The sequence below is a fragment of the Apostichopus japonicus genome, chromosome 20, assembly GCF_037975245.1.
Source record: "Apostichopus japonicus isolate 1M-3 chromosome 20, ASM3797524v1, whole genome shotgun sequence".
NCBI lineage: Eukaryota > Metazoa > Echinodermata > Holothuroidea > Aspidochirotida > Stichopodidae > Apostichopus > Apostichopus japonicus.
Genome location: NC_092580.1, coordinates 32,223,090 through 32,238,156, shown reverse-complemented (window position 1 = coordinate 32,238,156; position 15,067 = coordinate 32,223,090). Strand labels below are relative to the sequence as shown.

Genomic DNA, 15,067 nt, shown 5'->3' with positions numbered 1-15,067 from the left:
ACCTGACTTTATATTGACAGAGAAAACTTTATCTGCATATCTGGATTGACTCTATATCCAGTTATATCTGGCTTTATATGGCCAGATAAAACTTGATCTGGCCAGATTAAACCAGATATAAAGCCAGATCTGGCATTTCGGTAAGGGTTGTGTCTCTGTAATGAATGTCTTTTTATCGCCTACTAATTTAATGTAGGAGATTTTGTCATGTGACTTATTCTTAATTGTAATGTTAATGGAACCTTTCAAATTTGTTATTTATTCCATTTTTTTTTTTTTAAATAATTTTTTTTTCAGGGACTTGCCCTCATCAATGGTACTCAGCTAATAACGGCACTTGGAGCAGAAGGTAATTAAAACATGATATACTGATAATTGGCTATAAACAGTGCCTAATTAATTGGCAAATTTATGATGTGAGCTTTTTTGATAAAGAGGCACCAGGTTATTGATCTGTTTCATGTTAGTAAACCTCCAGCATGGCAAAGTTTGCCACAGTTCCTGGTACATCTTTGATATCTTTGGGTTTTGTATAACTAAAATAGATCGTAATTGTCTAAATAAGTATAAATTGTGATAAATAATTGTCATAGACTGCCCATCAAAATTTAAGAATTAAGTAACTTACAAATAAGTAACTTACTTATCAGCTGGGGTTCACCTTGAAAACAATAGTAAAACAATTTATCAATGTGTATCTTTGACATTACCAATGCTTGCTTCAAGCTCAGTTTGTCAGATAACATGTAAACTTCATGTGAAAGCATCTTTCAAACGACATGTGGAAGTGGATCTGGTTGCAATAATACTATTAAATTCATCTCTGAATTATCTTCTTTTGTTTAAGGCAAAAGTTCTTGAGATAAGTATTTGTTGATGTCAGTGAAATGGATGTTTATACTCAACTCAACTTGTGGGCAAAATAAAGTGAGCAGTTTTGGTTTTTCCTAACATATCTGGAGGCAGTGCTGATTTCCTTTAAACATGATCTGCATATTAAATATTCATTCATTTTTAATGAATTTGTAAATATATTGATTCAGTTTAAAGGGCATGTATCTCTACTTGCAGCTGTTGAAAGAGCTGGCAATATTGCCAAACAAGCAGACGTGATTGCTGCCCTCACTATCGAGGTGTTGAAGGGAACTACTACTGCCTTTGAAAGTGGTAAGTTTTGAGGTAATAAGCAGGTGGGGTTGGTGGGGGGGGGGGGTTGTGTGAGTGGGGATGGGATAGGCAGTGAAGAAAAATAAGAAATGTCTTTTGTATAATATAGATGTTTCTATCTCTAGCAAGTCATTGTCATGCATGGTTTTTCAATATCTTCAATTTCCTGTTATCAGATTTGATTTGAGAAATTCTCACCTTGTGGTAAAATGTGAATGCTCATTTAGCACTTTAACATGGTTACCTGGAGTTAAAAAGATTTGAAAAATTGCAGTGGATAATGATTTGAACATCAACAAATTGCTAAATTGGTGTTTGTCACACAATCCTGTCAGAATGGAACGGTTTATCCAGAATGTGTTACCATGAAAACCTTGCAACGTTATCAGTAAGACAGGATTAAACAGTTACCTGAGCTTCTCTTAAGTCAAAACTATTTTTAAAACCTGAGCAGTTTGGGGAGCGTTTATAGTTTAGTGAACCCCCAAAAAGTTAGGAAGCCTATAGAAGCTCATATGAAAACCCTATCCATGTGATAATGGACCACCAGCTTATAACTCTGTTAGGTGACTGGTTCAGGGGTATATTTACAGCGCAGGCAACGGTATAATTGTTGGTCCTTAGCTCAATTAAAAGAAAACTCGGAGGCATTATTTGGAGATCTGTTGTAGTGTAATGCGCCAACTTTAACAGCGTAGCGATTAACTGAAGAGAGTAAAAAAGAAGCAAAAAACATAAAAAATAAATTGCTACTAATCTCTCAATAAACTACCCCTTTAACTCTAGAGGACTTCCAAACTTACTACCCCTTTAACTCTATAGGACTTCCAAACTCCCAAAAAACTGCATAGACCTAACATAATATAACCACGTAACAATATCCCTGAAAAATATGCATAGTGAAATAGATCACCTTTGATATAAACCCTAGCCAAGTCTAAACTACAAACTTGATAAACCTCCAATTTCCCCACTGAATACCACAGTACTGAAAAACACATTCACCCAGGCTTGCCCAGGGAAGCTTAACTAAACCAGAATATTAAAATAAACCCAAGCCCAATAAAAGTACATATACCCCTGCAACAAACGATTGCAAAATATCATCTCACCGAAACAATTTCCCCACCTCCACGTAAGAACCGAAAACGTAAGAACCTGAGCTGTAGTTCACAACCGTAAACTGGAAAAACAAAATACAATTATGAATAAACACACTGTAACATACACAATGTCAATCTCTAACAAAAACCTTGACACATCTTACAAAAACATAAAAACTGCACTGCAACCAAGTAATAAGGAAACAATGATAAATAAGTCCCAACGTTACACTTTGAATACAACAAGACATAAATGCACTCAATATATAAAGTATAGGAATACACTGTCGTTACTATCTCCATGAAGAAAGAGCAAAGTCACATGTACCAAAAAGAAACCTAGCAACCTCACAGAAAAACCCATACCCCAAGAAAGCTGTCAATAGACAATAAAATAAACGAAGGAAACTATTAACCCACCTAAACCTTTAAATTGCATAAGCAAGCTGTTGAAACACCATCTGAAAACAGCAACAGCCCGAACAAGATGGCTGAAGTCAATCTAAGTTACACTCACTAAAAACGAGGGCGCTATAAACCAATTGAAGGAGCAAAGACCAAACCGGAAATCAAATTTGGTCACAACAATAATTGTCACACCCATCCCGGTTCTCCGGACAGCAAACTTAAGTAGGTTCATATCAGAGGCATATGTCACATTGTGATGGTTTGTCCTGGCCTGTCCTCTAATTTATCTTGTACATTTTGTTACTTTTTCTAAACTGCTCTCGAGACATTCTTTCAAGTTTACAAAAACTGTATGTGACGTAATTTTATTTGTAACTTGAAGTTCATAGTTTACTTAATCTCTGTGAAAATATTGATGATTAATAAAGGTAATAAAATGATTCAAAAGAGGAAAAAAACCAAGGATGACTGTGCATATTTCTCTCTTGTTCCCCTGACACTAGCTATCCACAACATTAGACCCCACAGAGGTCAACGAGAGGTCGCTTGGAGGTTACGTTCTTTGTTGCATTCGGAAACCCACCCTTCTGAAATATCACAGAGTCATCGTTTTTGCGGCAAAGTTCAAGATGCTTACACCCTTCGATGTTGCCCTCAGGTAAGTTGAATGGACTCATTTGCCTTTTGATGAGAAATTATTCTCAACTATTCTAAAATGGTTTCCAAATATTGCTGTAAATCTTCAGTGAAGATAATGTGAAATGCGTGTGATGTTTAAACACGGATTTTGATTAATAAACAATGTCTCACCTTAAATGAACATATTGACTTTAGGAATTTCTACAGGTTTTTTTTAATTATTATATTTTCGTACAAAAATATGACTTTTATAATCTGTTCTTGTTCTTGGGACTAATCTATATGATATTATTCTCTCTTCAAAGGTTCATGGTATTGTCCATGATACTATCGATTTTGTGAAAGGAATCATTACCACAGAGATGAACAGCGCCACAGATAACCCAGTATCCTTTTTATTACCTTCATTATTTTCAAATTATTTCCACTTGATTGATGTTGTCATAGTTGTTGAAGCACAGCTACTCTTTCACCCCATCCCCCCCTTTCCACAGTCATGATGCTACTGTACCTATACCCCATTGAATCCCTGGTTGTAAGTTCAGATCTTTAGTTTCATTAAGCTACTTGAGAAATTCGTGTTTCATAAGGGGAAATTCTAGCTGTCTTAAAACCTGATTTGAGAACCGGTATCTTTAAAATATGTCTCAACTGTTATTATGTCCCTACCTGCAATCACCAACACCCTACCTTTATTCCCCTACCTATCACCCATTTTGCAGCTTCATTATCACTCAGAATATTTAAATGAGAGCAACTCTATTTCATCAAAGAGTGATTCTTATCCTTAATTCCAAACACAGATTGTCTTTACAGAACAGCAAGAAATTCTCTCTGCAGGCAACTTTCATGGAGAATATCCAGCTAAGGTAAGTATTAAATCAAATCATTCCAATAAAGATAGTAAGATACATCATGTAGCACAAAAGTCTAGCGTGTAGCCAATGCAGTATAACATGTCTTCTTCTTGCTCATATGTTGTTCTATTCCATTCCATTCATGTCCCCTAAATATTATTAGACCATTTTTGGGGTTGATTTTGTTGTCTTTAATGTTTCACCATAAGATTGTTTTCAATATTGGGATAAATTTGTTTCAATCAGGACAAAAGTATCTTGAGGTTTAAGAGGTGAAGAGGTCAAATCCTAGGCTGATGAATTTTCTCTTTTTCTTCTCTTTTTATTTCTGTAGTATATTTTTGGCAATCAATGGTTCATGTTGTTGTTGTTTGTTCACTTAATTCTTAAATGGCGCCATCTATAGGCTTACTGTTCTTTTAAGCAGTTCATCAGTAATGATGTCATTAATGTCATAAATCACATTTATTGGGAATTGCAATCCACTAGTTTTTGTCTTCACGAACCTAATAAGACAAACCCATGCTCACTCAATGCTACACTAACCTATATTATAACTACCGACTTGATGATATGGATGTTAGAGGGAGGGTGGCAATTGGGGTGCAAGATTGGTTAGGTTGTTTGTGATGGTTTCTAAAAATTGGACTCGTTTCTTTGTGTGTATGTAAAGCAGAATAGATTGTGGATTAAGGGTATTTCAATCCATAGTCAGAAATGGCTAGATGTCTTAATGTGGGGGGGGAGGAGGGGATGGGATGGCAAAGATATATAGGGAGGGGATGGGGTGGGGTGCTGCAGCTTTTAGATCTTACCATGAATGAAAAATTAAAACTAATACAGTTCTAGGTTCTGTTATTTACATGTTACTTTATTAGTGATGTCCTCCCCTCCCCTGACCATAATCCCCTGATCTTTGGTTTATTCCTTTGATTATTCTTTGCTTATTCTTTCCATTGGGGCAGGGGGGGGGGGAAATGGGGGGATTAATACATGGATTATGTCTTAGTGGTAGCTATCATCTTGTGATTTCAAGGTTTAAAATTGGCACTTAGAAATATAAAAAATGATATGATTATTAGAAAGGAATGTATTCTGTAATCTTTACAATAAAAGAATAAAAGAAATAACCCTAAAGAAGTTGAGTCAAACAGATGAAAAATTAAACATAAATTATCCATTGAATACAAGGAAGTATGCTAGTATACTATTTATTACCAATTCAAACAATTTTTATTCCTAATGTCTCACAAATGTTACACCTGATATTCCCCACAAATAACCTCTGAGGTAATATATTTAAAGATACACCTGTTGTGTGTTATAGCAGATCACATTGACACTACTCTCATATCAAATGCAAAATTGGGAACTCTTACAAAGAGAAGAAAGGTTTAGTACAAAATAAAAGTATGTGAAAAAGTTGTAGATTTACTTTCAAAATGGGTACTTTCACACCCTTTTGTCCATGATTGAGGCATGGTTAGTAATGAATCAGGAGATGTTCTTCTCAAAAATTGTAAGCCAAAGAAAGATGGTTTGGTGAGATTGTGGAGTAGTAAAAGTTTTCACATTTTGAATTTCTTTGTAGGTTTTGGACTACCTGGCGATTGGCATTCATGAATTGGCAAATATGAGTGAACGAAGAATAGAAAGACTCATAAACCAAGGTGAGAAGATTTGTTAATGTAAACATGGATCCCAACTCTCTTCTTCATTCACCTCCTCCCCACCCTACCCCACCCCACCCCACCCCACCCCACCTCACCCTTCCCCCAATTATTGTCAAGGAAAGAAAGAAAACACAATAAAAAGTAGTTGCTGACAACTATTACAAATGGATATAGTTGTATCGTGAGTTTTTAGGAGATTATAAGAAGTGCCAAAAGATTCTGAACAATCCTCTCCCCCTGAGATATCAATGCTAATTTTATTTTTAACTAACTTAAAATGTTAAAGACATATACCTCCCTACCTACAGCTAGACAATGGTACTTACATACAGACATTCAGCCAATTTATTGTGGTATCATAGTTTTAGGGTTTCTTAACTTAAAGTAATACCAGCAAAGCAGAATGAGTCCTTTGATGGACATCGTTATGAACTATTTTTTAATTAAAGAACCAATAAAATCTATACTCTCAAGGAATGAAAGTCACCCATCCAGATTAAATAGAATCATGTAAATTTTATAAGGTGTGGTTTTGTGTGTATCTTTGGCCAGAATTTCATACACATCTGACAGCTTTAATCGTATCCGGAATTGCTATTTTTAATAGATCTGAGCGGACTCCCAGCATTCCTTGTCAAAGATGGTGGATTAAACTCGGGCTTCATGATTGCCCACTGCACAGCAGCCTCCCTTGGTAAGCTCGTTAACCATCGTAATTAGTTACTGAGTGTTTAGTGCTTTAATTCATTTACATGGAGTGATATGATTGCCAGCAGAGAGTTGGAAGTTATCACTGTTTATTTCAGGCACACACAAAACACTATGATTTTGTGTAGTTAGCCTAGGCCTAACCTACCACCTATAAAACGTTATGCATTAAATGAATGCGACAAGTTGCTATAGTGGAAGATTTCTTTACGAGGAGCTCGAATATTGTACGTGAGCACTATTAGTTATTTCTGGTTGGTCCTATTAGTATTTAATTTCTTTCTTTTTGCCTGTTGATGATATCTTTCACAGTCTCAGAGAACAAGGTTCTGACCCATCCAGCATCTGTGGATTCCTTGCCAACCAGCGCAGGACAAGAAGATCACGTCTCCATGGGAGGATTCGCTGCCAGGAAGTCATTACAAGTCATCGAACATGTTGAACAAGGTCAAAAACAATTACTCTCACTCAATAAATGATAGAATATTTAGGCTTTGTCATTGGATATCCTAACAATAGACATGTAGAATGGTGTATCAGACTATCTAATTGATTTAGGACAGTCCTACAAGTACATTCTTGAAAGAGGGCAGGGATGAGAGGAAGGGGATGGGGTTATAGCTTGGGGTAGGGGGGATTACTTACTCATGAGAGTGGTATGGCTGTTGTTTGGGAGGTGGGCAAGAAGAAGAGGCAGAACTTGAATATGTATCCTACCAATGAAGGACAAGATATGATAAGACATTGAGTAAATGTCTATCGTCTTTGCTTGGTCATTGGATGGGGTTGCTTTTGATATGTCACAACAATATATGTCTAACAGGGGGGGGGGGGGAGGTTGAGGGAGTGGTGAAGAAGGGAGGGGTGAGTTTGAAAGATAAGTCTTCTTAAGCATATTTCACATCAAGCAGTGGAGTCATTGAATTGATTGTATTAATCTATATGTATCTCTTTAATACTGATTTAAATGTTTAAAATATATTTTTTTATTAAACAATGTGTTATTGCATTTTTGGTTATTGACCTTACTACCACTGATTTGTTATTTTTATTTGACAATTGATTTCTAATCCACAGTGCTTGCTATCGAGCTGCTGGCAGCTTGCCAAGGAATTGAGTTTCTTCGTCCTCTGAAGACAACAGCACCTCTTGAAGCTGTACACGCCCTAGTCCGTAGCATCGTCCCGTGAGTATTTATCCCGCCCTAGCCGTGAGTATTTACCCCTCCTTAGTCTGTGAGTATTTACCCCTCCCTAGTCCTTGAGTATTTACCCCTGACTAGTCCTTGAGTATTTACCCCTCCCTAGTCCTTGAGTATTTATCCTGCCATAGCCCGTGAGTATTTACCCCTCCCTAGTCTGTGAGTATTTACCCCTCCCTAGTCTGTGAGTATTTACCCCTCCCTAGTCCTTGAGTATTTTTCCCTCCCTAGTCTGTGAGTATTTATCCCTCCCTAGTCCGTGAGTATTTATCCCTCCCTAGTCTGTGAGTATTTACCCCTCCCTAGTCCTTGAGTATTTTTCCCTCCCTAGTCTGTGAGTATTTACCCCTCCCTAGTCCTTGAGTATTTATCCCTCCCTAGTCTGTGAGTATTTACCCCTCCCTAGTCTGTGAGTATTTACCCCTCCCTAGTCCTTGAGTATTTTTCCCTCCCTAGTCCGTGAGTATTTATCCCTCCCTTGTCTGTGCGTATTTATCCTTCCCTAGTCCTCGAGTATTTACCCCTCCCTAGTCTGTGAGTATTTATCCCTCCCTAGTCCTTGAGTATTTACCCCTCCCTAGTCTGTGAGTACTTACCCCTCCCTAGTCCTTGAGTATTTACCCCTCCCTAGTCTGTGCGTATTTATCCCTCCCTAGTCCGTGAGTATTTATCCCTCCCTAGTCTGTGAGTATTTACCCCTCCCTAGTCTGTGCGTATTTATCCCTCCCATGTCTTTGACAAGGTCATTCCGGTGGTCCAATCAAAAGCTTCCCAGTTATATATATGTAATATATATATATATAATATATATATATGTAATATTTTCTTTTTTCAGGTATCTCAGATATATTCTTACTGCCATGACATCTTGCCTCAAGTTAATAGTCAGCAGAATTGATTCATTAAAAGAAGGAAAGCAAAACTAAAACAAAACAATTTTGGATATGTCTTCCCAAGGTTATGGGAGAAGAGGTTTAAAAACTCAATTAATTTTTCACAAATCTCATTTATTGTGTTTATACAGCAAACGATTGTTGTGTGAAAATGTTCACATTTTGCTTTTTTGATCTCTGCAACTCACATCTATATATTTATATGTATTTATGTATATATATAAATGTTATATAAATACATATATATATATATATATTTATATATATATATATATATATACATATATATATATATATATATATATATATATATATATATATATATATATAACATTTAATAATATGCTAAAATCTATTTCTACTTCCTCAGAGCTCTTGAAACTGACAGAGTAATGAGTGTTGATATTGACGCCGCGACAAAACTACTCCAGGAAGAAAAGGTACGATATATATCATCTTATAACTTTAATCAACTGTACTAAGAGATAATTGACTAGGGAGTAGTTGGGAAATGGGATTTGGAAAATTAATGTTTTTATGGAGTGGGGAATTAGGAGCTGTGGCTATTAGCTGGTACTCCAGACAATTTAAACGTTACATTTATTTTTTTCTTAACATGTCCCATGAGGCCACTGCAATATTTCTGTAAAACTGTGTAATTATTAGAGTTTGTAGTGTTTGGTGTCCAGTCAGAGTCTCGTAGCTTCTATTGGCTGATGTTATTGCATATTATGACAGCTCTAAAAATTAAGAATAAGAGCTGTAAGAAAACAAGCATTGTGACAGTTTACAGATATACCGTAAAACATCAACTTAATGCTACGACAGATGTGACCCACGGAGTATTCACATCCCGAGTTCTTCGTTTTGATGGGGTTTGATTGTTCCAGTTGTTAGAGCATGTTGCACAGCATGTTCCATTCTCAATTCACACACATCCTGACTGTGGATTGAATAAATTAATAAAAGCAGAGTGCTTCCAATAGGAAGATCACTTAAAGAGTAATAAAAAACTACAGTTATGAAATGTTTTTCTGAAGGGCAATGAGGGCGGTATTGAAGAACTTAGCATGTATAGACTCTGGATGTGTGACCTGATTAATTCACGTTGGCTTCGGCTTTGAGTACGACGGTTCTGTATGCTGCCGTGTTGAACAAATGTAACTGTAAAAGTAATTACTGACTTTGCCATCCCTGTGATAGCCATTGCCGACTTTGCAATCCGCTGTCCCCCTAACAAATTTGCAAGGTCGGTAAGAGTGACTGTGTGGTTTTCTCTTTTGAGAAGTAAAAAAGGTTTCAAGTGACAAATTGCAAGTCACAAACAAGTAGCTGAACGTGAAATCTGTAAGTCAGTGTGTCATGTTTCCATTGAAGGAATTAGACGTTTCAAATCTTTTAGACTCAGTAAACAGCAAACTTTGAACATAGTAAAACATTCTTCCTATTTGTGGGCATTACTAGCCATGATTTTTCTGTTACGTTGTTCCGGATTATTGTGTGTAATTAATAGTGTGTTCCACATAATTCCCACTTTATTATGTGTGATATTAGCAGTGTTTTCTTCCTTTCTGATTGTCTCCCACTTATTGTGTGTAGTAATGTACTTTTACACATTATTGTGTGTATGTTAGATGTGGTTTTGTCCTTCTATTATATTCATCCATAAATGCTAAAAGTCATAGCCTCCTAGCTCCCCAACCAAAGTGCCAAAAACAAATAGTTTTGCTGTAACTGTTGAGCTCAAATCGAAAAATGTAGCAAGATTGGGATATGCGAAGAAGGCTAGGCTTAAAATGCATCTGTCAAGGAAAGTGTTATTGATTAAGGGTAAAATACTTATGTTGAATTTATCATGGGTTTTTATGATATCTAATGTTTAAACTCAACATCAGACAGCATTTGGTAATTGGCTGTTATTCTTCCAAACGCGACACACTGCTTTAAATTGTATAGAATTTTACGTAACGGTCCTTTAAATACAAGAGAAGATCAATTCGCTATATTGAGTCCTTCAGCCTGGTTGAATATTTCTTTCCAGATTACTGCATATGTCATCATTCTGGATGAATTTTTAATGTTTTAGGAAGTAAGATGGCTTAAGCCTTGATCTTCTGAAGGCCAAACCAAATAAGAAAAAGTAAAACTTATGTGCAAAAATAGGAGCGTCTTAACTTCGATTCTGACTGTGAGACAGATGGACCTAGTTTTCTTGAAGGTTGTCGGTCTTAACATTTGGCCAAAAATCTACAGGGTTTAGATAGCATATTATGTAGCTCTCCAAAATTGCAACGTAATGAAATCAGCCTGAGTAGTGACATTTTAGTCAATGCCAAAAAAATTAACACACATGATATGGGATGTATGGCTAATCACAACATGATTCATATCAAGTTTGATGGGTACGTTGAATATCTTTGATTTGGAAAATTCGCTATATTGGTGACTAAAAAAAAAAAAAAATTCGTTTGCTGCATTTAATTATTTACTGTAATATGAGAAAACACTAAGTATACTGTGCTTCTTGCACATTAGATCTCGGCAGATTTTGTCACGATAGGGCAAACTACTTTCTAAACATTATCTCGAAGCTGCTGATAGAGGTAATAGGGTTTTAGGTATGATCAAGAGGAACTTCAGTTTTCTGAAAGAGGAAATAGTTGTTAGGCTTTATAAGCAGTTTGTTAGGCTTCATCTGGAGCATGCTGTGCAGGCTTGGAACCCATATTTTGCTAAGGATAAGGAAGTACTTGAAAAGGTCCAGAGGAGGGCTACTAGGATAATTAGTTCCTTAAAGGGTATTCCTTATCATAGGCGCTTACAACTGTCGAATCTTACCACACTGGAGCTTAGGAGGTTACGTGGTGACTTGATTCAGGTTTTCAAGATTGTGTGAATGGTTTTGACAATTTATCCTTGACTGTCATGTTTGCTAATAGTAGTTGTACCAGAGGTCATTGTCTTAAACTCCAAAAGTCACAAACTAGGATTAATATGCGGCATAACTTTTTTCTAGTGGGGTTGTGAATGATTGGAATGGTTTGCCTTAGAGAATTGTACTTGAAAGTAGTGTGAATGGGTTTAAGAATGCTTTGGACAAGCACTTTAAGCATTGTAATCGGGTCTGAGTGTTTGTGTCTTCAGTTCTGACCCCTCCCTATAGGGTCCTTGATGAGGACTTATGTGTCCCTCCTATTCCTTTATTCTACTAAACTAAACTAAACCTCTTGTCAAAACTAGAACCACTGCTTTGGACTGCAAATAATATCATTGAAGAATTGCTGTGGAAGTATTATGTCACACTGTTAAAATCTCTTCGGGTTTGGTTTGCATAGGTTAACCGCCAAGTCGATAACTGTCTTCGAAATTTGACATAACTTGACAATCTAATTCACAGTATATCCACTGACTTCAGTCAGCTTGCGGCTTTGATAAGCCAATGAGGCTTCTTCGCGAGTTCCTGCTTGCAGGAGGATCTAAAATACATACATACATATTAGCTTTGGGCTGCGACTGGTAAGTAATCTGAAAGATAACTTTTAACATGACTTGAAAGTGCCACATTACGGCACAGTGGGCTATGGAGTCATACATATATATCACTAGTCTGAATAAGGAACACTGGAAAACATCACTTTAAAGATTTCAACACATTCATCAACCCAATAAACAATCCAGCAGGCACCGTTCGGGAAAATTTGGCTGCGTAACCGTTCCGAATATTGGGGCTGTGAATTGGCACAATTACACGAGAGTATTTGCAAGTGCAAAAAGCAGCATCATGCATGAAGAAGGAAGAATAACGTAAATCCTATAATTGAAGTCGGATGTCAATGAATGATATCCCAAGGAGGTGGGTCTTCTTCTATAGATTTTATTAATATCAATATGATTCTCTTGATGATTTTAGCCTTGCACCAAGACATCTCTCTGCTTTGAATCATAATAGATCTGGGAAACCGTAAAGCCCTACATGGATGACTACGAAGCCCATCAGTTGAAGGAGGTGCGAGTCGCATCGCCGACAGCCACCACGCTAAACACCTCGACTCGTACCAAACGTAAGAGGCCTCGAACTTCGTCAAACAATGGAACACTGAAACAAACCTGAGTCTCGAAAAAATCCTCTCTTATCTTGAAGAAAATGGAAATATCTAAAAGGTTTATAACTTCTAAATCAAAGAATTACAACATTTCACAGTGCCTTCCATATGACCTGTGGTCAATAACGTAGTGGACACGCCACGCATGCCATAATCTTAATACTGTGCCTGTTTCATTGAGTAATTCAAAACGAAGCCTTTTACCTAGTATAAATGCACTCCGCCCCCCTCCCTCCCCCGCCCCTTCTCCATCCACAAATTAAAGGGAAGGTAAGTCGCCAGCTTTCTCATACCCCTACCTCCTACTTACCTGTTCCTTGTGACCTTTGGTTTATTTTTATTTAACTGTCATGGCTTGAAGATAAAATTCATGATGATACATTATTTTATAACAACCAGGCAGGTAAATTTTTTTTTTTTATAAGTGAAGCTCAAGATCACTCTATTATAAATGAGCGATTTTATTAAGGGGAGGTGGTGGGGGGGGGGGGGGTAGCAAGGCGGAGGGAGGAGAAGGTTAATAGCTATTGTTTAAATTAATGTTCATTGTTTTCTTGACATCTTTGTCCATTCATTGTTAACTTTGAAACAGTGCCTTACTTTTCATCATGCTGAAAAAAAGAGACTTTCTGTAATATTATCACAAATAGTGAAGCGAAAATAAATAACTCTCTTTTTCATAAATTTTTATGAAAAATACTTCAATTTTGTGGTTTGTTTGAAAAATGTAAGAAATATTTTAATTGCCTACCTACCTACCAACCTGACTATCTTATGTGTTTCTTTCTGTAGCCTCAAAATTTGTAAATAAATAATTAAAGGGTTGCACATAAATGAATGTAAGAAACATTTTCGAAGATTATTTGTGAATTGCTACCAATATCTCAAGAAATTGGGCAAGATTTTGCAAAGTTTACAATAACATGAAACGCCATCTGAGAAATTTCTTCCTATATCTATTTTAACTTACTTTAAGATTTCCTCAAATGTAATTTCTTTAACATTTGAATTATGTTGAAAAGATGAAAGAATTTTTTTTTAATATATATATTTTTTTTGTAAATTGATAAAATTGTAATATGGCTGAACTATAAAGTCAGTATTATGGGCAGTTAATTTTTCCAACATTTTGGTCTTGGTTATATCAAATTGCATTCTGGGTTAAATGCTAATTTATCGGTCGAGTTATTTTACCAATATGGAATGAGTTTGTCAGTAGGCTACATTGTATTTGTGTTTCAAAACATATTCTATTTTAAGTTCTATTTTAATTATTCTTTGTTAACTCAGTCTCTCCATATACACTGAAGTATATCCAACTATATTAATTAAACTATACACTTTTTATGTACTATCGATTTTTAATTTACTCCTTGTGTTTACACTGTTTTCACAGAAATTCATTCTGTGTGCCAGCCATTTTTTGCCTTCGTAATTTTTGCCTAAATATTTGGGCGCAAAGAAACTGCTTAACCTCCCAAAAGAACTTATGGCTCTTTTTTTTTTTCAACATACAAAGTCACCAAATGTTGAGAAATTTAATCCAAAGTTTTGTGGAAAATTCTTTTAGGTCGACAGTGAAATGATTCTTGAGGGTTTGTCATAGTGACTAGTGCTTGACTTTGTAGCATATTTGGGGCACGGAGTAGTGGTCACATTTTTGTCCTTCCCTGCTAATAAAGATTTTGTTATTTTGACGTTAGTTTGTTAGTTTCTATATTATTGTTATGATATTCTTCTGGAATATTCAAAGTGGTTGATGTGTCTGGGTATTTCCATTTCTTACCCTTTTTATATGCATGCAGTGGCTGTAACAAGTGTTTTCTTCATAAATTTCTGATTGGTTCACATCTTCCTCAGATCTCTGAAATTGAATTAATGAATCAGTGTTCAGCTCCAACACAACGAAAACACATCAAACTGCTCGGAAATATGCTTCATAATTTCTTTATTTTTTCTTTCAAGTTAAAGAAAGGGCATGGGATTGCAATTTGCCTAACAGTGTGCTTAAAATGTAATTTTATTTATTTATCACTTCCAAATGTTCGACTAAAGTTAATTTGTGAATAAATTCTGAAATATTCATAGCGGTGTCCTTACCTCAATCATTTCATGGTTTTTCGGTAATATTAATTTTTTATTTCGTAGTCTTTTATTTTTGTCCCATATAAACATATATATATAAATATATATATATAAATATATATATATATATATAAATATATATATATATATTTATATATTTATATATATATATATATTTATATATATATAAATATATATATATATATATATATATATTTGCTAATTGGTAA

The 15,067-nt window shown here is 35.7% G+C and overlaps 1 protein-coding gene and 1 long non-coding RNA gene across 2 annotated transcripts in view; one reads left to right on the top strand and one right to left on the bottom strand.

Annotated features, from left to right (window-relative positions):
* LOC139961442 (histidine ammonia-lyase-like) overlaps positions 1 to 14,837 on the top strand; it is a 36,281-nt gene extending 21,444 nt beyond the window's left edge. The window contains exons 11-21 of the mRNA XM_071960612.1: positions 298 to 349; positions 1,072 to 1,167; positions 3,182 to 3,336; positions 3,623 to 3,703; positions 4,121 to 4,186; positions 5,766 to 5,844; positions 6,455 to 6,541; positions 6,868 to 7,002; positions 7,633 to 7,741; positions 9,020 to 9,089; positions 12,599 to 14,837. Coding sequence (XP_071816713.1) covers positions 298 to 349; positions 1,072 to 1,167; positions 3,182 to 3,336; positions 3,623 to 3,703; positions 4,121 to 4,186; positions 5,766 to 5,844; positions 6,455 to 6,541; positions 6,868 to 7,002; positions 7,633 to 7,741; positions 9,020 to 9,089; positions 12,599 to 12,760 — 1,092 coding nt within the window. The 3' untranslated portion in view covers positions 12,761 to 14,837. The remainder of the gene's footprint in view (positions 1 to 297; positions 350 to 1,071; positions 1,168 to 3,181; positions 3,337 to 3,622; positions 3,704 to 4,120; positions 4,187 to 5,765; positions 5,845 to 6,454; positions 6,542 to 6,867; positions 7,003 to 7,632; positions 7,742 to 9,019; positions 9,090 to 12,598) is intronic.
* On the bottom strand, positions 2,082 to 2,857 carry LOC139961443 (uncharacterized). The gene is made up of 2 exons (XR_011790889.1): positions 2,691 to 2,857; positions 2,082 to 2,350 (listed from the first exon to the last, which is right to left on the bottom strand). It is a non-coding gene; the product is annotated as an uncharacterized lncRNA (long non-coding RNA).
* Positions 14,838 to 15,067: the final 230 nt, after the last annotated feature.